Below are 25405 nucleotides of genomic sequence, written 5' to 3'. Positions count from 1 at the left end.
CACACAAAAGCAACAACGCTGCTTACGATATAGATAGAAATTTATTGTGCTCGTAACACGTCCGGACGATTTGTACATTTATACGTTTTCTTGCGTTACACTTTAATTGTATATACACGAGATTTTTTCTTATCTAGACGTGACGCACGTGCGCGTGCACCGACGACGCGTATATGCGGACACATTGCGTAAATACATGCTATGTACAAAAATATCAAAAAATAAACATATTGGCACACATTTGAAACATACTCACGTGGGCAAGCAAAGCGCCGTATCACATGGCTCAAATTTTCGCCGAGAGCCGTTTCTCGTTTCGCTACGGGCAGTACGAGTTTCCGAAAACGGGATTGTGACAGTGCACGATGACGTACGTTCACCGGTTTTGGTAATCATGGGCGATATATAATCACACATCGAACGAGCGCCCAGACACGTGGCGCAACGCGCGATAAGTGAGAATTCAGTCTTAATTTTTACAATATGAATAATTCACGCGATTTCTAGATTCTCCTGTGCTCATTCGCGTTACACAGAATATTTTGCAAACGTACACATCACTGCTAAAAATATATTCCTGAGACTTAAGCATAGAATTATGGTATATCTGTGTTTTGTAAATAAAACCAATCTTTCTCACAAAGAGCCTTAAAACTTTTTGATAAAGCGTCAACATTTATAGGCCGGAGTATTAAAAAAGTTTAAGGCTGTGTAAAAAGATTAAATTTTTACAAAGATTCTGCAATATATATCGACAATAAAAATTTTAAATACATTTCAATTAATTTTTTCAAATTAATCGAATTTAATTTAAATTTTTCCATATTTTATGTTTGATATTTTTGACATTACGTCTCAATAAAATTTTTTTGATGCTTTATGCAAATCATTGCACAGTAATAAAATTCTATTCTGTTTTAAATTCGATTTTGACCGACAGTTATTTTTTAAGCAACCTACTTACATTAAATAATTTTTGAAGAGAAAAATGCGATATATTACATTAGATTCGATTATCATACATACAACTGCTATAATTGCGAAAATTAAAATGTTAAAATTATGTGCGAGTACTTAAATACTAGAGTATATACAAAAGCGCTTTCCTTTATCGGTGTCTTGAGATTATTAAATCCGAGATAAAATGTTCGATATGTTCAGAAATTTGAGACATCTTATTAACAAAAGTCCAGTCCTATTTTTTTTACAATCACGCTCAATTAAACATATCGCGTTAATTGAGTGTGAAAATCTTGCAAACAGATAATCAATTGACTAAATGTCGGTCTCTCTTCTGCCGACATGGCCCAGCAATATGCCATCACCGCGAATAGCTCGTCCGGACAGTTTATCGGCTGTGCCAATCTGTAACCGTCTCTGAGATAGGATGCCATTTCGAAAGGATCCACTTCTACATAAGGCTGTTGCGCCAACGTCGTTAGCTCCCATAATAAAACCCCAAATGCCCACTGAAATTGAATGCAATTACGCAATTAAAAATGCAAATATACTATACGAATGCAATTAAAAATATAGCTATTTATAAGTCGTAAATAATTTTTAAAATTAAAAAAAATTTAGTAATAAAATGAAAAGCGACATATTGTTGGGAAAAATATATGTCGATAAAATAAGAAATATTTTATATTTAATATTTCTCTTTTTAATCATTTTCGCATTAATCTAAATATATGACTTACCACGTCAGAAGCTGTAGTGAAGGTCTTTGTGAGTAAACTTTCTATCGCCAACCACTTGATAGGACGATTCTCGTTATCACCAAGGCAGTGATAATCTTGCGGAAACAGATCTCTAGCTAATGCGTTATCCGTAATCTGCACTCTTAAGTCATCGTCAACACTGAAAGGTAAAATAATTAATTAACTTAAAGACGACAATTTTGTGTGTCTATGTGTTGGAGAAGCATGAATCGTACAGTAATTTCATTACCGCATCGTTAATTAAGTACTTTCTCGAAGTGGAATAGTTGGCAGCGTACTAATTAAAGTCTTACGATAACACATCATCATATTAAGTCTACACGCGCAATTAATTCGGTAACGAGACATAACGAGACTTCAGCTTCGTACAGGTTTGCAATAAAATACGAAGTTATATTGAAAATGATATGGCCGATACTAAAGTTTTTTAAGAGCATTTAAAAACTTAAAGAGTGAGCATGTAACATTAAATTACTGGATATAAAATATGTCCATTTTAATAAAGATTTTTACAGTATTCGCCGGGAAAGCAATGTGTATAATGGTTTACTGTTTTTACGTACACGCAATTCCTGGCAGCCAAGTCTCTATGAACGAGCCTCTTTCTATGAAGATATTGTACACCTTTGGCGGCTTGGAGTGCCATTTCAACGACTTCCTGCGTGGTGAGAGCTCTTGGAGGTCCTTCGCTACTTAACTTGCACCTTAGCAAGAATCTCTTCATGTTTCTATAACCCGTGTGCGGGTAAAGCAGAAAAGGCGCGCTTCTGTCTTCGATGGAGACACCGAGAACCGGAAGCAATGCTGGATGACTGAGCCCGTAGAGGGCTAGACCTTCTCGTAGAAGAAGAGCCACCTTTGTAAAAACAGAAAGTTATATTTGAACATTTCTTGATTATTTCAAGAAAAAAAGATATATATTCTGCTTCGTCAATTTAAGAAGACCAAACCAAAACATTCGATTATTTTATTTTTATAATAATTATTTATCCTATATTTATCGTATGAATTTATATTATTTATTCAGAAATAATGAAGATTCATTGGGAGATTAAAGTTAACCTACTTGTGATTGAGATGCGTGCTCAGCAGCAGTTTTCACAAGCACGTCTCTCGGGGATAATGCACCCTCTTCGTGATAACTACCTCTATACACGCGTCCAAATGTTCCTTCCATTTCGATACTAAGGAGACGTACCCTGCACCTACAATAGAAAGAGACAAATTATTTTAATCTATTCTATACTTTACTATATATTTACATAGTATATTACAAAAAGATCAAAAAGATTTTTCTTTTTCTAATACTTATAATAAATTTAAATAATTATTTAATTTTAAACATATTTAACTTGCAATATAATTAAATTAAAAAAAATTATTTGCCATTTATAAACTATTTAAAAATGTTTAAACCAATTATTTGTATTAAAATATTTAAAATACAATAATCACCTTTGTACTGTGATTTCCTGGATTCTTTCGTGCAGTTCTCTGCTAGGGCGATCATCGAGTCTTCTGTAGGTCGATCCTGAGGCAGCGGACGCAGGTGGCGGTGTTTCCGGCGATAAAAAGGTTTGCGCAGGTCCCACACCGGCACCTCTTTCTATACTGCATGCTGAGCTGAGCCCCCTGGATTCCCTAGAAAATTCATAAAACAAATTTAAATATAAATTAAAATTAAAATAAGAAAAAATAACCGATCCAAGAACAGCTGATATATCCTTACTGAAGAGGATCTCGATGTCTCCTGGCCTTCTTGTTGCGCACGTAATAGATCACCACCAGGACGAAAATACTCGCGATGAGTGCACACGCGCAACTAATCGCCACATAAAAGACCTGACCGCCGGTGGTGGAGCCGGAGACAGCGACCAGGACCTCCTCCTCGCGGCCGATGTAGCTCTTGTCCTTCAGACAGATCTTCTTTCGCCTAAATTCTAGATGGGTGTTGTTCTTCCGCGACAGCGAGACGTTTATTCGAAGAGAGACGTCGATCTCCGCGTCGTAGGGTCCGCAGTACAACGATAAGGCCCATGTCTGCAGGCCACCTAGTGGTATCTCGCCGACTTGAGAGATGTTCAGGGAGCTACTTAGCGCCGAGGGATTGCTGATATCCACGGACATCATGTACGACAGCTGAAAGCATCGAGTATTCCTGGCGTCACACTAATGGCTGATTATCGAGGTGTTCGACTCAAGATTTAGAGAAAGGTTCGCGCAAGAATAGAAGCTTGATAAGAGAAATACAGGTATAGACATGCGCGAGGCGGGATCTAAACTACTCGATCATAAGGCAATCGAGATGAAAGACAATGTTGAAGACACAGGGGTTCAACCGACCTCATCATAATCTCAAGAGAACGTTGAACCTTTCCTATATAATCTCGAACGTATACCATTCTCGGAAGACAATTTGCGCTCAGCGAGAGCAAAGTGAGTCCGAAGGACCGACTGTGCGCGAGAGAACAAGACTGGGGGAGAGAAAATGGCGATGGGGGAAGGAAAGGCCACAGTGGAACGAAGCTGGGCTAGACGAACGCGAGCTCGCAGCGCTGATTACTAGCTCGCAGTGATGATCGGTTCTCTCGGTTGCGCTGGCCGCGAAGCGAGTACCTCGTCAACCCGGCTTGTCGTTGCCACTATCTGCCGCTCTCCTGCGGTCTTTTACGGTCGCGAAGATCGCGGCTATGCGGCCAGGCCAGCAGGCAGTTTCCTCCAAATGGACTAGCGGATTCCACTTAAGAATGTAGACGGACGAGAGATGAGATTTCTCTCCTCTGACAAGTATCCCACAATCAGGGACACTTTATCATACGTTACAACAAAATACAAATGCGAGGATATAAGGACAGCAGTCTGGGGAACATATTGTACGTTTGAAAAAAGAAAATTATAAGATGAATATAATTATATATAAGAACTGCGTAAACTGCTTCTGACAGATGGCACGATAAACATATCGTGATGGATGTGGCATCCTTGAAAAAAAAATAAAATAAAATAAAATGTTCTTGCAAGGGACGTGCGTTCACGACCACTTTCATCTGTCTTCGCAAAAAGAGAGGATGTCAATTTCCGTATACACGCCTTTACGCATAGAAGTTCTTCCCATTCCGACTATAATATAGTTCTCTCGTTCTCTCGTTAATTTTCGAATCCGCCATATGCTTCATTCTGAACGCATCGCGTGATGAGCGAGGAAAAGGAAAATTGCTACTCGCGCTATACAAATATCCGCGCAACGTATTCGATGAAATTGAATGACACATCGTAAAGCCGTCACGAGCCGATTCCCGATAATTCGACGTGTACTATCGTCCGTGTTCGGAGCCGCTTTTATATCGGGAGACACACGATCTTGGGGATTTGACGGACAGCCCGTTGGATTTAAGTATCATTCAAGCCAACTCGGTTTTGTCGCGAGGAGGTGACGGATGTCTTTGCGTCGCTCGTCAGTCTCTCTTCTCTTCCTCATCTCCTTCCTTTCTCTCTCTCTCTTCCTTGGCTACGCGTCGAGGAGACAACCGGGGAAGAAGAAGTGGATGGACCACTTTGTCCCGCTCCTCCTGGAGAGAGATCGGTCCTCTTTTTTTTTCCGCGCATCGTCGACGAGTCAATCGGACACCCCGCCGCATTCTGCCCACTTTTCGCCGCCACTTTGTCAATGTACTACGGATGTCGACGGCGAGCAGAAGCGGTTTGCGAGGCTTCGCCGATGACTCATGGACGAGGGCAAGAAAAAGACAGAGAAAGGACGAAGGGAGAGAAAGAAAAAGAGAGGGAATCTGGTTTCGATTTTATATCCCGCATGAATATGCAGTCGCGCGATCTCACCGTCATAACTATCGCGCGGCCGCGTCACTCGCGTCGTTACATTAAGAGTAACATAAAATTAATTCGCGCGGTAGGACGCTTACCGGTTATTTATTCGGGACAAAAAGTGACAGAAGTCGATCGGTCAGCTCTTGGTAATTTTAATGAACGTATATATACGTGAGTAAGATTAAGAAGAGATGATAAGAAGACGCGAGAAGGTAAAAGAGAAAGGGAATATCTCCAATTAATAAAAGAGGAAAACGAAATTTATATTGCTCAATCCTTTCCTATATCTGAAATATTTCCCGTAGCTAGAATATGCTTTATTTATCGAAAAGTCTACGCCACTGCGACGTGCTGAGAACCTGAGAAACGGAAAGGAACGATATGCCTCGATAATCCTGATAAGTACGGCGTGTTCGCAGAGACACGAGAGAGAAACACGAATATATAAAGATCGACTAAAGATCTCTCCAACGCGGTGCAATCTCGCTTGAATCTTGAAGAAACGCTGAGATTCTGTCGGACGAGGCTCGTCGCCGAAGTGTCTTACGCGTGTGGTGACGCGAATTCCTACGTTAACGAGCAATTTCAGCGTTTTTCAGACGCGGGTGACTTTAATCCCGGCGAGAAAGCACGAAGAGAGGAATGGCGGAAAAATTAAGGGAGCGCAAATAAGTGCACTGGAGGCATTTGCTGAGAATATTGTGCGCGTAAATATCATGTACAGACGTAATTCTTGTTCTCTCGACACATCATTATATTCTATGCTCATTTTATTACATGTTTTCAAAGATATATAACGCTTTTCGCGTTATATGTCTTAACAAAAGTGTCAAATTGGACGTCTTCGACTCTAAGTATTTTATAATTAACGTTGCTTTAAAGATTTTCATTTTTATGAGAGATTCCGTGATTAAATATAAATTAATTTCGGCTTTCAAATGTCTACGTATATATTTAATAATTTGGTATATTTTATCTTCCCATATTTTTGAACTCTTATTACATCTTTATTATTGGCATCTTTTTACGATTTAGTCTGCGTAAAAGTTTCTGTGCATGTAGGAGAATAGAAAATTAATGTTCGTATTATTTTTCTGCAAGAACTTACCGGTCTACCAGCGAGATTTTCCCACGTAAAGTGAAGTTTGTGAAGCTGCGCCGATACAGGAACAATGAATTTCACAGCATATTCATTTATAACGCCTTCCTTGACATAATATAATTCTGCATCTGACAGGCCTGAAACATACAAGGTTTGGAATTTTATGCATTACTTCATTTAAAAAAATTACTTAACAATTTATTTCAATTTTTCATACGTTTACATACATATAAATTTATACGTGTATATGTATATGCTTTTTTAATTAATATAATTCACTCGCAAATTTTTTATAGCGTTAGTCATCCTATTTAAAAAAGAGAAATATTTATTTTTCCGCGGGTCTTTTGCCTCAAACGCACTGCTTCAGTAACATGAACTATATTTAATACACGAATGGATGTGACTCATTCGGCTTCACTCATATTGTATGATTAACATAGCGTGTGTTTGTCTCACAAATCTACGAGAATGATGTATGCCCACATTAAAAGCTTTATGTATATATCAAATGTCACGAAAACTTGATAAATATTCAAAGAGAAAATTATATAAAACAGAGTATTTTAAAAACGAGCATCATTATCAGTAGCAGATATTAAAGGTTTGAAGAATTTGAATAGCAGATGAAAAAGTTGAAAACTTGTCAGAAAGTAAGGAAATAAAAAGACGACATAGAGTAATTTATTAGCATAATGAATCTGCATAAAGATTATTTTCCAAAGGTGAATATAAATTACATAAGATGGAATGGAATATGAGAGAAGCTTAATTCTTCTCTCTCTTTTCTTATTATCTTTCTCTTTGTTTATTCTAAAAAAGAACGAACAAAAACGAATCTGGAATTGAATTGTCGATTGCGTTTTCGCTCCAGTAATTTACAATAAATTTACCCTTTTCTCACTGCGAATATCAAGATAAAAAGTTCATATTCCTCTCTCGTAAAATATTGTACTGTTATATTTTCACTTATTAATCGGAAAAGCTAATAATTAAATACATTTATATTTGCAATACATAAATGACATTTTTTAATCAACGCAATTTTCCCTCAGAGGGAACGAAAAACTCGTTTCGCTTAATTACCATCAAACGTACACACGAATAATTAACATCTGCATAGACATCAAAGAAATACTTGACACAAGTGGGGCAACAAATTGCCTCGTGATGCGCATTCGCTTCGCTAAATTCTCGCCCGTCCCATCGGGCTCACACTTAGCACACATTATGCTACCGGACGACCCGACCGAGGCGAAGGTTGAGAGGGCTACAAGATTACGTGGGCGAGAAGGTGGAGTATCGGAGAAGAAACCCACCGTAAAGAAAGGGAGAGACCAGGACGCGCGTCGTGTTACTACCTCGACGAAGAGAAGGGAGTCTATCCTTTGCGGCTGTATCTGATAGCGTATGCTTAACGAGGCACGAGTCGGATTTTTAAGTCACCCGAGGAAGACAATGCGCCACCCGCAGTCGTGTCTTTGCTTTCAGTTCGCCCGCTTCGGCCTTCGCCGGTTTTCTGCATCAGATATCGTATACTCACGACCTCGGTGTATGTACGTACCTCGGTCGGTTTCTACGGCCCCGGGTTCTTCTTCTCGTTTCTGTCCCATGCGAGAATCCCTCTGTGTCATGGCAAAAGGGAATCGTCGTAAAAAGGGACGCACGAACTGGCCGCTAAGGATTTTCCTTCGAGAATAATTATCCCGATTTCTCTGAAAGACCGAACTACCTGCGGCAAAAATCGATTTCTCCCTAAAATCTTTAAAGTGGCGTGAAAGAAGCCAACAGAGGCGAACGGGAGAAGCGGCAGATGCGCTCGATGCTTTTGAATGCGAATATATACGAATGCGAATAGCGAACGTAAACCGGCAAACAACATTGTTACATTTCCTACCTTTAGAGATTCACTGCTTTACGAATAATATACGACTCAATCCCAGAAGGATAAACATCCGGCGCAGACAGATAATTAATTGCGCACGCCTCGGTATGTTCCTCTATACTAGATGATAATCCAATTCTCGTGCTTATACGTATGTTCTACGTCTCGACTCGAGGGAGCCTTTCACGATCGTTAATCCAGCACAGAGTCCACTTCACTCCCGCGCGTCGGAAGGTAAAGCGTAATCCTTCCGCCATCAAAGATAACTTTATCCCATCCCCTTAGTAGAACGTCGATGACGCTCTCCGACTTTCGTATGACCTCGTTATCGCAGCTTGCATTTCGCACCTTGTCTAATCGAGAAGGGTGTCATCTCGGCCTCTTCGACACTCTTCCCGCGCGATTATGCGGGAATTTTGCGAGCGGATGGAAGCAGGTCGACGAGTACCAAAGGTTCTTTGATGTCCTCTATGCCTACCGCGCGCGAGCCGTGGCGACAAAAGAGAAGTAGAGGACCTAAAAGCGAAAGAGAGAGAGAGAAAAAGCCCTTTCAGTAAAGGCGTCGACCCTTGCAACTGCTTCCAGACACAATTGTCGTTAGGGATTCTGCCAAGGTACCTTCTTTCGCAGAACTCGCACCTACTCGTCCTACACAAACTACCGATTACCGTATTCGTTGAACCGAATAGCGAATTATTGCCACTTTCGCGAGAGAAAATTGCAGATATAACGAGAAGGGAAAGCTTCTGGATCATTGGCAAAATCCGAAAGTGTAACAGTAAATATTTATATATAATATATATAAATGATATTATTAAAATCAAAAAATTATATAAAGATTACACGTCATAAAAATAAGATAGATAAAGTTTCGTTTTTTATGAGATAAAATTCCGCTAAAGTATGTAAGATACATTAATTAAAAAAGTGCCTTGAAAATTTTTCAAGAATTTTTATCGAAACGCAAAACTCTTTTGTAACTATCTCGAAATTCTTGAAATACTTTATCGCGCAAAAAAACGTAACGTTAAAAATTAAACTGAATAGAGGACGAGAGGGCAAAAGACAAACGACAAAATAGGGAGAAATTATTCTAGAATTCGCAAGATTCCACACGCAAGAATATACGATATCTTGAATATTTCATGCTGCTCGAAGCAAACCATTTCTCACTGCGGTACAGTCTTCAGCTTTCTCAACTACTACTGTCTAGAGACGCAATAATTCTAAAGAAGTACTTTTTACTTTCGTTTAAAGGGGCGAATAGAAGCATAAAGAAAAATGGTGAGGTATGAGTGCAGCCGGAGAAATTTCACACGCCACGGTATTCTGCGCTGTCAAAATACAGCATTGAGCCACGTTGACGAGTAAAGTAAAGGTCGCCGAATAATAGATGAGACACCAGAGGGTGAGGAAAAGACGTGTTTAAAACAGTGAAGTATTATTAAAATAAAAGCTCGTGTGCGCAATCTCTCTAAAACAAATTTTAGAAGATTGAGAAGACTTTTCATCCTCATAAAATGAATAATCTTCATTTTTAATAAAATTAAATATTGTAGTTTAGAGATTACAATCATCGCTTTAAATAATTAAAAAATAAAAAGAAATTAAAAGAGCAGATATTAAAATTTGTAAAAATTTTTGCAAAATCGACATAAATCCATAAAAAATTGAAGAATAAGTAAAGAAAATATTTACGTCATGTGCGCAATTTTTTATAAATTTTTTAATAAGATCTAAAAAAAATTCAGGCTTTTTCTCTATGTATAATTCTGCACCTTTTGCATTATTTTAAATATCAGTTGCCAAATATAAATGCAAATATTAATAAAAATCTATTCAAGAACATCCGAAGAAATGTCCTATACTCGTGATTTTTAAATTGAATCTCCAAAGCAAGTAATACAAAGAACAATCGTTCTTATTAGACGAATATGAAAACTCACACCGAATGAATGAAACGAGCGGATGCATGCGGATCGTGCAAAGGCGCGAAAACCGTCCGCAAAATATTTTGCGGTGTCCTGCTGTCAAAATACGGTATTGAACGGAGCTGACGGGTGCAGCTTCGCAGGTTCGAGCAAAAGACCCGGGCCTTGAAGCGAGACCATGCAGAGTCGCCTTCAAGCAGAAAGGGAGACTCGGGGGGCTCTCTGGGTCAGAAACCCAACACCTTCCGAATATGAAATCCGGTACGCGTATAACGAGATCCTCCCGTGGCGAGGCGAGGTTCTTAAAAGCCGGGGGACCTGAAACCGGTGACGCGACGAAGGGCGAGAAAATAGAAAGGGTGGAGACGCACACGGGTCGAAGGGACAGGAAATATTGGATTTACGCGACGCCTCCTCACAATACGCGATTTTCGTTCGATTCATCCCGTTCCATGTCGTTGCGTCTTACGCATCAATAGCGCGAACGAACGACAGGTTAACAGGAGAATGCAATCTCTCAAATGGATCTGTAAACAAGTGCCACGAGATCGCGCGGGGATTAATCTGCGATAGAAATAAAACGACATACAGAGCGAAATTTCACGAAGAAAGGTGAGATATTTTCGAGACAAGAATTATCCCCTGAATAAAAAAATAAATATAATAAATAATAAAAGCTGTATGTCATTTTCTTTTTTCAATTTTATATATATACATATATACTTAGGTGATTCAGAAACGTCACTTCGCAATGGCGAAGGCGCCTGTTTTACGACGGTGGATTCCGTCTCGCATAGTATAGAGGGTGGGTCCTCGCAATTGCATATCTGTCGCGCGCGCGAGTGACGGAAAGGGGTAGTAAATCTCGATATTCCGAATCCGCCTGCGGAGTCTCGACGTCGCTCTGTGTTCCCGCAGACGCGAATTCAGCATAAAACGAACGAGCGGCGGTGCGGTGATTTACGAGAAATTCCGCCCCGCGCGATTCGCGAGCGAAGTTTTCTGAGAGGAAAGTCCGGCCCCGGCGTTAACGCGCTCCAAAAATGATCCGCGCGAGCGAGGTTAACGACCAGATCTCACCGCCAGCTGGCATATACTCGCCGATATCCCGGCTCGCTGCTACCCCGAGAGATCTAATAACGCTCTCGCGAGTGTATAGGTGCGTATGTACATATATATATATATATATATATATATATATACGCGTGCAAGGTGCCGCGTGTGTAACGCTCTGCCGCGCGGGATATTTTTCACTTTCGCCATCGTGAGCAAACGACGTGGGTGTCTACATATACAGGGTGACCTCAGAAACCACGCCCTGTCGGGGTCTGTCATGCAGATAAATCGAACGAATTTTTCCCATCGCGAGTAACCACCTTCGACGTTAAAGATCCCTTATAGGAGAGACTAATTTTTATTAGAGTTTCGTTGCGATCTAATTGTTTCATAGAGCCACGAAATATATTTTGTATTACACGTGCAGGCAAAGTGGCACTTTGTGTGCGTGTTTTCTGTGCAGAAAGCGGCCGATTTTCCACGCCGCCATCTAGCAGCGACGCGGTGAATGAATAAGCCGCATTCAAAGCCATTGCCTACGGCTGAGCCGCGTTCAAAGTCATTGTCCACGGCTGAAGCCGTGGACAATGACTTTGAACACGACTATTCCCGCACCGTGCCGCCGCAAGATCGCGGCGTGCGATCGGCCACCTCGCGCACAGAAAACGCGCACAAAGCCACTTTGTCTGCACTTGTAATACAAAATAGTATGTGTATCACGTGCGGAAAGTTGACAATTGTTTCCGCACTTGATACACAATATACTATTGCTTAGACATCGCTAAGACATTGAGAAACAATCTCATATTTGAGATATGAATTCCTCGGTATCCTTTACCCCTTTAAAGTGATGTAAACGAGAAAAATATATCGGTCCGAAAAAGTAGGCTGAATTGTTTCAATAATTGCAAAATTATAGATTTTATCTGTATTTAATTAAAAGCGGCTATTAATTATGAAACGTCCGCTGATATCGCTGCATCTATATTCCGTTCCATTCAACTCGCACGATCTATTCTGCGCAGAAAATACGTGACTTCTGAGATAGCCTGCGTATATCTGTGTACACACACGCACTATCGTGCCTATATATCGGAGACTCCCTTACTCACGTGTGCATTATATATAATGCAGGAGGCTGACTGCTTAGCATATATCGAACGGCCTTTCTTCCCTCTCTTTGTCCCTCCTTCCCACCCCGCTATGCGGGGTCTCCTGAATAACCCATAAGTCTTGGACAAGTTCTGAGCGTCGTTTGTACACTCTCTCCTGCTGTCTTCCCTATATACCACCTCGGTCAACGCCGAGTCCTTTCTCTCTGTCTCTCAGCCTCCCTTCATCTCTCTCCGTTTTACGTGACTCCCTCGATTCCTTTCCTCGGGGCCATAGGTTAAATCCAGGAAGGCGTAACTTCGCGCGACACCAGTTATAATTCACTCCGGAATAACGTTAACGAGAGAAACAAAGACGGGTTGCTTCCGAGATGAAAAGGGAGGAGAGACAGGACACGTTCGGGGTCGGGCTGCCGTTTTTTGGGACCCACGACTCCGGAAGGATTAAGAAGAAATCGTTTTGCAGCCGTGTCTCTTTACATCGTTAAATCCCGTTCGTCGGCCATAAAATATTGACGGATTTAGTAAAGTTGGGAGGGAAAAATGCAGAGTTCCCCACGCAGGTTGCACGCGCAATATTTCGTCGACGAAAACTCAATTTTTTCACAAAAACTATATTTGATTAAATTTCACGAAGGGAATTGAATGTTCCATGTCGATACAAAAAAAAGTGTGCATTTCTCCGATGAAAAATGATTTTTCCCTGCACAACAACAAAAATGATTCTTGCCGTGAGAAATAAATTTCGTTCACGTTTCAGCGGCGATATTATTTGCGCGTTTCACAAATACGTTATTCATCATTAAACCGCGAGTCATCCATTATGATCAGAAGTCCATTCTTGCTTCGGTTATATTCAAAAGTGGCGAGTATCCGCGAGAACAATGCGCGTTCGCGGCGCGGAATAGACCCCGGATGGATCCTCCGGAGCGATGCATCATACATAACGACTGTGGTTTAGGTTTATTTGTCGAGAGGGAGACAGGGGGAAGAGAGAGAATAGTAGCGAAACGGGAAGCAAAGCAAACTTCAGGACGTGATTCGTCCAACATCGGGAGCTAAAATAATATTGTTCCCGAGGCGTTCCCGAGGTCTCCCTCGCGCATTCGCACGAGATATGCGATTGCACGTCGTTATATATATATATATATATATATCGGACACCGGCCGTCGAGGCGACTAAACAGGGGTTGACAGATGGGTGGGTTGATTGAGACGTCGCCGCGGAGCGCCGGGGACGACATATGGTCGCACTAGCTGGCAATCAGGTCTCGGACATGAAGAGGATTACGTGACGACTGGATTTATCGTGACGCAGAATCGAGCGAGTTTCTCCTTCTCTCTCTCTTTCCGTCCCTGTCGTTCTGGCACGTTCGCGCGCAATCGAAGGTGCTCGTTAAGAGACCGCGATGTCGAGAGTCGAAGGAACGGACCCGTTGATCCTTTTAAATCCGTCGCGAACGGCTTCCTACGGATTTAATCTGTCGAACTGTCGGCCGCGTCACGTCGCGCGATTATTCCGATTTATTTCCTGATTGCATAAAGAGTCGCTTTCCGATTGTGCGAGATCCTTTTTCCGTTAATACGGTTTCATTAACGGCATTCAACCTTTCAGAGAGAAGTCTTTGATGTAGGATTATTATATATGCTATATGATTAATACTTTTTCGACGACACAATTCCTATATTTTTATTTGCGATAAATGCAGAATCTAAAAGTTGTAACAGTTTTTTTCATTAATTTGATTTTTATACGCGTAAACATATAGGGATATATTTTTATATATGCTTTTTTATATAAAAATGCGGCAATTTATTTTGCGTTATACCGGGTTGACGTTAAATATTATTCTCGAATTGTGACGTATAAAATTAGATGCAAATTACAGATTGTCTTTTAGAAAAAAAGTCTCTACTTCCTTCGTTTCGCGTTAAGAAAGGACGCGTCAAATATTTCCGACTTTTATACAAAAAAAAAAAAGCTGACTTATGAATACACGTGTTTCGCGAATATCTCCCTTTGCGACGCCTCCGAAGAAATCAATCTTCCCGAAGGACTCTTCGGTGGCAGCAAGGAGCGATTGTCACGCGCGATTTATCACTGCAGTTTGCCGGAGAACGATTCCTACAAGACTGTCGAGGAGGAATAAAAAAGGATGAAAGAGGGAGAGGAAAAAACACGTACGATGGACGTAAGAAAGAGTGGACGGCGTCCCCCGCTGTGGGGTCCGAGGAACCACGAACGAGAGATGGCAGATCTTCAGACCGCAGGCATCGAAATTTTAAGGGGATCCCTCGACGTGTTTCTCTTCCTGGCGCCGATGGGCCGATAACTGGAGGGACACGCTCGGAATTCCATCTGCTGTCAGAGTGACATGGAACACGACAGGACACTCGGAATCGCAAAACCTTGGTAATGCACCTTGGTCCGACGTTCTATTTTTATTAAGACGCGTAGCGGATGACGACGAGTCATCGAAAGAATTGCGATGGGACGGGATTATTTGATTGAAGAAGAAAAAAAATGATATATGTTAATACGCACCGAAATATATTTTCGGAGCCCGACAGTCCGCATTAAATCATGATTCTTTTATAGAAACAGGACGGATGTATTAAAGCGAATGTCAAGATACAATATCCGGATAAGAATAGACGAGGTCGTACGTGACGATTGTGTCTATATGTTAGTAGATATAGCTCGAGATTATTATTTTCAACTGGAATTTTATATCGCTACACGTCAAGTACAATACAAAAGAATAAGAAATTCAGTGTTTTTTGTTCTTACAGGACAAAGCTAAAATTTGAAAAAATAACCCCTTTTTATGAAAGATGAAGGACGATTTAAGGAGCCACGAAACTGTGGGTCCAAGAAAGCAGGTTCGCACTGTGACTTTTGTTGAGTCACTCTCAATAAGGGTCTCCAATGATTCTTCACGTCAAATAGACGTTAGAAAAATATTTTCTCTCGATAGAATTGTAGTTTCAGTAGCGGAACGAATGCACAAAGATTTGAACGTGCTATCTATCGAAATGAGAAGAAATCACGTTCTAATGTATATTGAACTTCGAAAAGGTCTGTCCTATCCATCGATAATACATATCTTTCGAATGCGCTGGATATTTTCCATAGAAGACCTGAAGAGAGACGGCGACTCATCTCGGAGGAGCAGATGCTCGTTAAGATCCTGTCACTCAGGATTCGCTCAGGGTCGAAGTTGCGGCCAGGCTCGCGCGCGAACGAGGATTAAAAGATTCCCCGCGAGGATAACGGCGAAAAATTGATGGATATTGCGGTTCGTGAGAAGCAATGGACCAAGTAATGGACAGTTTGAAGAGAGGGAGCCTCGCGACTCTTAATGATTTTAAAATAAAATTGGCGTAAAAGGTGACACGTCTTTTGAAATTTAAATTTGAATGAAAATTCTCTTTTAATTTTCGAAATAAATTGAATTTAACGTTAATGTCGATGCTTTAATATCTGCAAATTTTTCCCATTAGTTCATATATGTATTGTAAACGAGTGACATAAGATTTTCAAAAGTTTTTCGTCGCAATGATATTCGCGACGATCGCTCAAACTATCCTCGAATGGCATCGACCACTTTAATTATTTCTAGAGCGCTTTCAACTCCGAGCAACGTAACCAAGTAAGATCAAAGAATTGCAGAGAGCGCGTTCTACATTTCGAGAAATAGGAAATGTTGGTATCAAATCAACAAAGCGTCGCTTCGCGGCAAATATCCCACGTAGATGCATCCTACCGAGAGACTTTTTGCTTTCTCTCTCTGATTCTCTCTGTAATAATTCTTGACAGAAAAGAGATATCGCTCCTTCTGTAAGAGCTCTGAGAGAGAACTGGGGTGCACTCGTTTCGCTCCACGCAACAGCGTCTTTGAAATCTCCCGGGACAAACGAGGTCTCTGCGAGAGATCAATTCCATTATACGATGATTCGAATGATGGTGCTATCCAATTTGACAACTACAGATTGCACTTTAGCGTACAAGGATTGCAATGCAAAGAAATAATTTGGACATTGACGTGAATAATAAATATCGATATAAATTCAGAGCAACGCGCATTTGTGATATTTTAAAACTGTTATTTAAAAAATAATTTAATTGTCAAAATTATTTACTTGAAAAACGTAAAAGATATATACTTCAGAATGAATCTATTTAATCTTTTCGAGAGAAACAACAACATGCGAAACGAAAATGGACAACTTCTCTAAAGGTTTTCAAGAAAATCCGTCCTCTGTTTTTTTTGTGGGATAAAGAAAGGGTGAGAGCTATATTTGGCCTTAAAGAAATTTGACTTGTCATGGCTCGAATATTGTCTCTCGTAGAGAAAGATAACGTCAACCGATGTTAAAATATGCTGTCCAAAAGTATCAAACTTCAACAGAGGGTTTAGATATTATGCGTTCGAGGATTTCCTTGCTTAGTTCCAAAATAAATAAAACAGGAGAAGGTCCTATAAAGGTTGCCCCCTCTTTCTTTTTCTTTTTGAAAAGGAAATCCACGGGGGTTCCGCTTCTTCTATCTCAGCATCGCATGTAAATGTCCCGGCATCAGTACGATCGAAGCCGCGGCCCTGAAACACATACGTTAGACGGAGCCAAACGAGCGAACCAGCCCGCACACAAGTGAAAACTTAAGGCGCGGATCTTAACGAGGAGCCGAAGATTGATGCGGACACGGGCGCAGCATCCGTCCGGGCTCGGTCCATCCCTGAAATCGCACACGCGTATACGCGCGTTTCCTGTGTCTACCAGCCCCATCATTCTCTGTCATCCGCGCATATAGATAGATACATCGTCGGTACAGCATCGTTGCGCGTCACGCGCTTTTTTCTTTCATTTTTTCTTTTTTTTTTTGAGCGCGCATCGATCATTATAAATCTGCGAGTTTTCGCTCCCACGCGTTTCTCAACGTCCAGACGACGCGTCACAATATTTATCGCTACCGATCGGCCTCTTGTCGCGGGAGTTCATCGATTTTCGTCCCTCGATTAATAAAACATATATGCATATCGTTATCGCGCATCGCTACTCTCAGCCACACCAATCGCTACGCCATTGTATAAGCATAAACGTTTTCACGGGGCCCCGGCCGAGGCCTTTGAAGCGGTCCCACTCCACGAGTAACATCAAGATGGGCCTGTCAGGCCTTAACTAGCTAAGGTCGGACCCAAGCCGGACTCACACGAACGTAGGGACGCCTCGGGCGCAGGTTTGTCCGAATGTAGGTACGCTGTTTTCGTGTTTTGACACGACATTGTGACGGGTGACGCTCGTTCAGATCGGCGTAGTTTAACGTATTTGTCGTTCTATTAATTTTGCACAATATATCGCTCTGCGTTAAATTACGAGTAAATTTAATCGTTCGTGTAAAACAATTCTGTAAAACAGAAATGTCAAAATTTATTATTTAAACAATGTCTCTGATACTTATACAATAGAGAAAGCAAAAATACCGCGTGTTGTGAGAGAAAAAAATCATATTGTGGTCTTTTAAAGAATAAATGTTTCTTGAAAGAATAATAAATTTTATTTGAACATTGTCTCTGCCACTTACACAACGTAATAAAATATTAAAAAATAATTTTTAGAAAATCAGCGCGCGTGAAAAAAATCTTATTCTACTCCTTTTAAAAAATACAATTCTTTAAAAGAGTATAAGGGAATAGGAAAATTACCTGCGCTATTTTGTGTCTATTCTATTACGTTCTATTGCAGGTCTGAACGTTGTACGATATAATGACAAGAGAGAGAGAGAGAGAAACGGGAATGGAAATATCGAATCGAATTTATAGCCGGTAAAGCGACTTGTCAAGCAGGAAAGAAAATCGATCCGGAAGGGCAAAATTACGACGCAACAAAATGATACGGTGAACGTATTAAAATGATGACACGAGAAAGCCGAGAGAGAGAGAGCGAGAAAGAGAGAATAAACCGAGGAATAGATGTAAATGGAAACGAAAGATTATCCTACCGAGGCGTCTCACGACGACAAACACGACCAGCAACACGATCGCGAGAATCGATCGGCGATTAAACATAATTTACCTTACGCCTTACGTCTCGGACGGCGTGAAATCGGAGAAAGAAGAATGTAATTTGGCACCGGTGGAATTCTGTCTTATCTTATCCAAGTTTACGCCACACGATCTCACGTGGCACACGCGGGAACGTCGTGGTGTGTATGGGACCCCAGTACGGGGCTTCCAGATAAGTCCCAAATTTTAGGACTGTGTCTTTACCACCTGCTTACCGCTCTCTTGGCGCAATTTATCGGCCGCCATTACGACGGGGAATTTATACGACGACCGATCGGCCCCGCTTATACATACATTTCAATACCATACCGAGATTGTTCCTTCACCATGGTCGTCGCCAGATTACGAACAGGTAGATAACCGATCGGAGGAATCGTTCACGATCGAGATCGATTTCCCGATCGCGAATGGAAGAACTGTAGACGGAAACCCTGCGCGTACAGAACGAATACGGAAATCGGAAACCTTCCTTACATACGGTTCGAAAAGCACGGACCTACACCGGCTGCGAGGCAGAAGGGCCGTGTTTCAAAATCGGTGTGTATCGAAGGGGCCATCTGAGGGCCAGGCCCCTTCTATCAGGACCTAAACGAGAAAGCGATAAAAGGAAGAAGGTAGGAAAAAAGACTTGCGCAAAGTAGGTATACCAAGGCAAGAAACGAGAGAGAGAAGCCACGTGTATAAAAGGAAGAGGATCGATTGTGTCGATTATTCGTTGTCTAAACAAACTAGAGCCGGTCCTGCAACCTCCCCATACCACCGTCGTCGCCGCCGACGTTTAACAAGGACCTCGTTATAATATTTTATTACGCCTCTCGTATATTATAATGCCAAGCCGCGAGTGGTTTCCTCTGCGAGCGAAAAGGTCGAGGTGGCTTTCGCGCAGTCATGTAGACGTAGAAATTTACTGCTGTGTTTCGTAGAAGGAACGAAGGACGGGGCTCCCTCTTCGACTCCGACTGGGACCCGTCGTCATCGACATGGAGCCATGATTGAAAACGGTACAATGACTTATCACGTTGTCAGTTGGAACCACACGTAGGTATACATATATATATATATATATATCTTGAAGAGAGTGTGTCTGCCGCGTTTCTCGAATCGTATTGCGGCTTTGGCTTTGGCTTTCGAACGGATATATATATAGATATGCAAGTTTTGAACATCGCGCGCGCGCGCGGCTTTCGAACTCGACGAGACCGCGTGAACTTCGAAGAATGCGACTCCACCCGGGCCGGAATGTCTATTAATATCTATTTATGTTAAATTGGTACGTCGCGCCGTATTTGCTCCGTCGATTCTATATTCGCATCTCGCTGTTACAAACCGCTGTTCGCACACGTATCCGCGATAGTTTATACATTCTTTGAATTCAGAGACATCGATTATATATTCCACTTCAAAGGAAGCTATTTTCAATTTTATGTCTATTTTATAGTCAACTTATTTTTAATTAAAAAACACGTAATTCTTGTTTTTTTTAATTCGTTAATTTCTCTGTTTTATTGCCTGGACAATTAAAAAGTCTAGAGAAAATAATGATTAAAACTATATGAAATTAATTAGAAACTAAATTTCTGTTATCCGCTTAAAATCTAGTTGTTGACCAACAAGTATCGTTTAATATTGAGTCAACGCATTTATTTTGGTAAAGCTTATAACGTTTGTAACAACAATAGCACGGATGACATTAATTTAGTATCATTAATTCTATCATTTAATTCTGCAGACTTTATTACATCATAATTCCCGGTACGTTGCAATAAGGTCAACGATGCTATTATGGCAGATACACAGAGCTACAATTAACGATATGGCCAAATGCAATTGCAACTCTGCTACATGACAAATGCAATTTTGTGTGCAATCGTAAATCTTTGATCTTTAATTACAATGTATTATTTACGTGATTTAAACGTTCAATATCGTGCCTCCGACGCCTTATTCGTGCTGCAGTAAATTAAAGTGAAAACGATACAACTCGCCGTATAGTCATTTTACATGCATACAACATTACTGTTATGCAATTTTACTTTACATATATATGTCGTCATATCTCAGTATCAACGTGAAAAAAAACATTTTCAAGAGATGCGATTTCACAATATTTCAATAAAATTCAATAATAAAAATATTCCGCGATAAGAAAAAATCTATATATAAAATATATATATATATATATATATATATATATATATATATATATATTAGTCACGTGCCTCTATTATCCGTGCGGATCTTAATTTGGCTCAATTTTCTTCAATCAGGCGGTATTCCTCGACGATCGAAGAGTGTGTCGCACGAATCGACATAGCGCGTGTCGCGCTTCGTTCGGATGAACGTAATGAAAAATCGCGATTCACGTTCCCGCGTGCGATTCGACACGTGCAAAAGAACGTGCTCAATCGAGAATCGTGCGTGCGATGAAACGCGCAATCCCACGCGCGAATGCACTTTTCTCGAGGGAAAGAGCGAGAGTCCTCGAACGGGTTCAGGTGTCGCGCGTCACCCTATATATATATATATATATATATACTCTATATCCCAGGTTTGTCCCTTCGTGCCCCGGCGACGACGAGAGAAGGCAACGAGGCGGATGGTTTTCGCGGTTCAGCGGTCCGGAAACGAATTATCCGTCCTACCGTGGAAGTTATCGAGGAAATATTGGAAAGTCCGCGCCATCGAGTGGCATCCATTCGTTTCCGGCGCGACGATTTTTGACTAACGCGGCACACAAGTGAAATCCCGACGTGAGAGGGCGATAAAGAGGAAATCGAAAGCGTGAGAATGGAACAGCCGGACAGTTCGAGAAAAGAAGGTACGGTTTTATCGCGCTCGATGGATGGCAGCCAAGCAGGATTATAGCTCGAAGAACGGAGCACGAAGGTCTCTTTATCTCTGTGTTTTTAAACGTGCGTGTATATATACTTTAAGATGAATTACATAAAACTTTATTATTATTCGCAATTTCTTAAATGCACGCCATCATTTCTCACGCAGATATTTTGCTGCTTCTCTTGGCCACGTAAAAATGCATTTCTGCATTAATCATACCTACAGATCGAATTTGCATATATTCCAATATAATTTGTTTTTAAAATGTAATAGCCATGTGTAAGAAATATATATAATATATATTTATAATATATATTTATATATTTTTATTATTTCTAATAAACAAACTTTCTGTCATTTCGTACCCGTGATCCAATTCGTAAAAATATCAATCATACGAAAACATGTTGCTCAATAAAATCAATTTCGCGTGAAATTGTAACGAATGGAAAAGAAGATTAACACATCCGACTTTTGATATTTCTTTCCAGATATTCCAGTTTATCCCTCGGGTAGTTTGGTTTTAAAACGATTCACAATCACAAATATAATTAAAGATTCTCTGAAATCACAATTCAGGACGAACCTGTAGCATCGAGATAAACATATAGCTTCGATATTCCACTCTCCCGGCTATTGATACCCGATGATTATGCATCGCGATTCGCGACGCTTCAATTACGGGATGCGTAGCTAATGAAATCGGTGCGTGAGTGGTAGCAATTTATTTATCGGACAGTTTAAAGCTCGGCGCAATACTCGAACTCGTCGACATCGGCGATTATTCAATGTCCATTACTCGATTATTACGATCCGCGCACCGTACTATAAATAAATACATATTACTACTAGTCCATATATAGATTTTTCGGTGGTTAATTTTCCGGACGTAACGCGCGCGCAGATTTAATAAATGGGACCTTATTTCGTCCGCTCGTTAACTCGTCGCGCTATAATCTCGTTCGTCACACAACATCGCTCCCGTTCGGATTAAATCACTATCGATAATGCGCCGTTAACAGCCTTATCTGATAATTTCGCGTGCTGTGTGTACTTCGGGAATAACTACAAATTGGAAAACGATCGCCTCAAAAGGGAATATCCGATATGCAAGATATGCGTGACGGTCAATTTTCCTGTTCTCGGTTCGTCCCTAACCGGATTTATACTTGAAATTATACCGGTTTCACGTACACCTGAAGTTATTACTGTGGAGCGAAGAGATGAGAGACGAATGAAGTGCGACGTTTTGCTCCCGTCGAACGGATCTGATTAACACGTAAAGAAACTCCAAAGAAATTAATGTCATTATGTGATTAAAGATATAAGATGTAATTCTCTCTGCGTTTTCATGTTGATACAGCTCGTTAAATAATATCTTTTTGTACGCTAGATTGAATATTTTTTATTAATAACTGTCCCACATTTTATTGCTCGCTGTATTATTTTCAAACAGAGTCGCATTATATGCGTGACCTTTAAAATTAGTTTCCTCATTATTTCTCTGACATTTAAATTGTGTTTTCTACTGTACAAATACAAAATATACGTAACTTGTAGAAAATATATACTACTGATAAGGAATAATATTCGAAAAACGTAAAATATCGAATCTGCAAATCAAAATCATCAATATTCAAGAAGAAAGATTGAATAACAATAAATTGTCACAATAGACAAATATTACGATATTATCTAAAACGTAAACTCTGTTTTGTGTATTTAAAATTCATATATGAATTTTAAAACGTTCAATTTTATTTTCTAGCTAAACTGAATTGCTTTATTATTTCAAATAGAATTTATTTTCGTACAACTTTGACAATGTTGAGTTGATGAAGATCATCCTTCCAATTTTTACATATATCTTTACGATTAACTTTTAAATTTTAATTAATATAAAATTTTCTTTTAAGAAAAGTATTTAAAATTTCGTATATTTACTGACTGTATCAATTCTTTCTTATTGCACACTCTTTAGATTATATTAATGTCTCATCGCGCAGTGTGAAACAATGATACGACTGTCTTTTTTCGCTCTTTCATTAGATATTGTTATCTTGCACAGAAAGAGAGATAAGTTTGAAGCTATATGTCTAAAAGTCTAATGAAACTGAATGCAAGAAATATTGACTTTTATTTGTCATTTATAATATAACTAAAATAATTCTATTCTTTTTAATATTTGTCAATTATAATTGCTGTATGTATGGATTTATAACAACATTGCAAATAATGTTGACATTGCAATTATTATACAACAGAATTAAATCATCAAATAATTAATGTCAACAGAAAGCTGAATATCAACAAAACATAATATTATTTTACGTATTCCATCTGTGTTTGAAATGAATCTGTATGCAAACAACAAAAGCTATCGCAAACTCTGATTACTCCTTTATCGGAGCACTCGTTCGTTAAATCAAGCATAACACGCGACGTAATAAGACAATCGCCGAGCGGAAACAGTTGTACAGAGACTTCCCATCGTCAGCTTAAAAATCTTAAGATAATTAGACAACTTACCCATCAGCTTGTGGACCTCCGTCTTCGTGAGAAAGAGATTGAAGTAACTCGCGGCTGGTCGCGCGATAACGACGAGCAGCAGCACCGCTAGTCGCTGGCAGAGGAACATCGTGATGTTGGCCGCCACGTGACGTTCTCACCCGAGTATATTTACGGCCTCGAGAATCTCGCAGAATCCGCACCAGCACTCGCGTAGTATTTTACGCGCGGTTATTTCATATTTCGCGCTGGAAATGTAAATCTCCGCGCGAAGGGGCTGGCGGGAACGTCACGTGCAGGCGAGAAACGCGTGCACGTGACACGCCGCGCCTCGAGAGCGCGCTCTTCTTTTCGCTCCGGAAAATAAAGGGGAAAAAAAAAGAAACACGGACTCCTCTCTTTGACAGCTCGCGTCGAACACAACCGGAGGGACACTCCCACGAGCGAGGAAACTCGTCGCCGTGGCTCGATATATCTCGCAATATACCTCGGCGCGAGATTTTCAAGCGCGTATCCAGCGACGCGCGTACGACGGAGATCTCGGAGCGACACGGAATGTTCGGAGCGGAATGCTCTCGCGGAGAGAGCGCGCGCGGCGTGCCTTGCCTCGTGAAAGCCACAACCAGTTGTGTGCTACCATCGCCATGGGTCGTCGTCTGGGGTCGGCGCAGGCTTGTTCGACCGAGTGCGGCCGAATACCGCCGAGTTTTGCCGAGGTCCATCTCTATCCTACGAGGGTCTGGTCTGGTATACACCAGAGATGGTTATATGGTCATGGGTCCACGGCCGAGAGATCGAACGGCTGTTGTGTGCGCCGAACGAGACCGGAATTGAATTTAAAATTCACCGACAACGATACGGCGCGGCGCACGAATGTACGGTCGCAGCGCATGTACGGCTAAAAGGTATTTAAATTGTTTATTTCAAGCAATTTGCAGTATTTTCGAGGAAAAATTCAATTTTCCTAGAAAATTGTTTGTTTATAAAGCACACGTGTGCATTACAATTTTCTTCGAATATTATTTGATATTTTAAATCGAACGCGCAATTAATATCGATCGAGTTTAATATCGATACTCAATTGATTGTCAATTAGCACAAATTATATATTTATAATAAATTATATTATAAAATCTATTATGAATTATATTATGAATTACATTACATCATAAATTATATATTATAAATTATATTATAAAGTATATTATACACGTTTTGATTGCCACAAAACGTGACTCTTTAAAAAAGGATTATAATGAGAGTTTATTGTGAGGAAAACACAATAATATGACAGAAAAAAGTATAATTGAATGAGACAGCGTAACGGTATAAATAAGGAATAATATAGTTAATCGATGTCTTCGA

General features: G+C 40.4%; 1 protein-coding gene across 1 annotated transcript; it reads right to left on the bottom strand.

Moving 5' to 3' along the window:
* Nucleotides 1–22: 22 nt before the first annotated feature.
* Nucleotides 23–24680, bottom strand: dnt (tyrosine-protein kinase Dnt). The gene is made up of 8 exons (XM_029306125.2): nt 24062–24680; nt 6655–6785; nt 3451–3860; nt 3177–3362; nt 2788–2926; nt 2285–2577; nt 1701–1860; nt 23–1469 (listed from the first exon to the last, which is right to left on the bottom strand). Exons 1-8 carry the CDS (start codon nt 24168–24170, stop codon nt 1221–1223), a joined length of 1677 nt encoding a protein of 558 aa, XP_029161958.1. The 5' UTR covers nt 24171–24680; the 3' UTR covers nt 23–1220.
* Nucleotides 24681–25405: the final 725 nt, after the last annotated feature.

Source organism: Nylanderia fulva, unplaced genomic scaffold (genome assembly GCF_048542155.1).
Source record: "Nylanderia fulva isolate GAGA-0341 unplaced genomic scaffold, ASM4854215v1 Scaffold3, whole genome shotgun sequence".
Lineage (NCBI taxonomy): Eukaryota > Metazoa > Arthropoda > Insecta > Hymenoptera > Formicidae > Nylanderia > Nylanderia fulva.
This window is presented reverse-complemented; position numbering and strand designations above follow the sequence as displayed.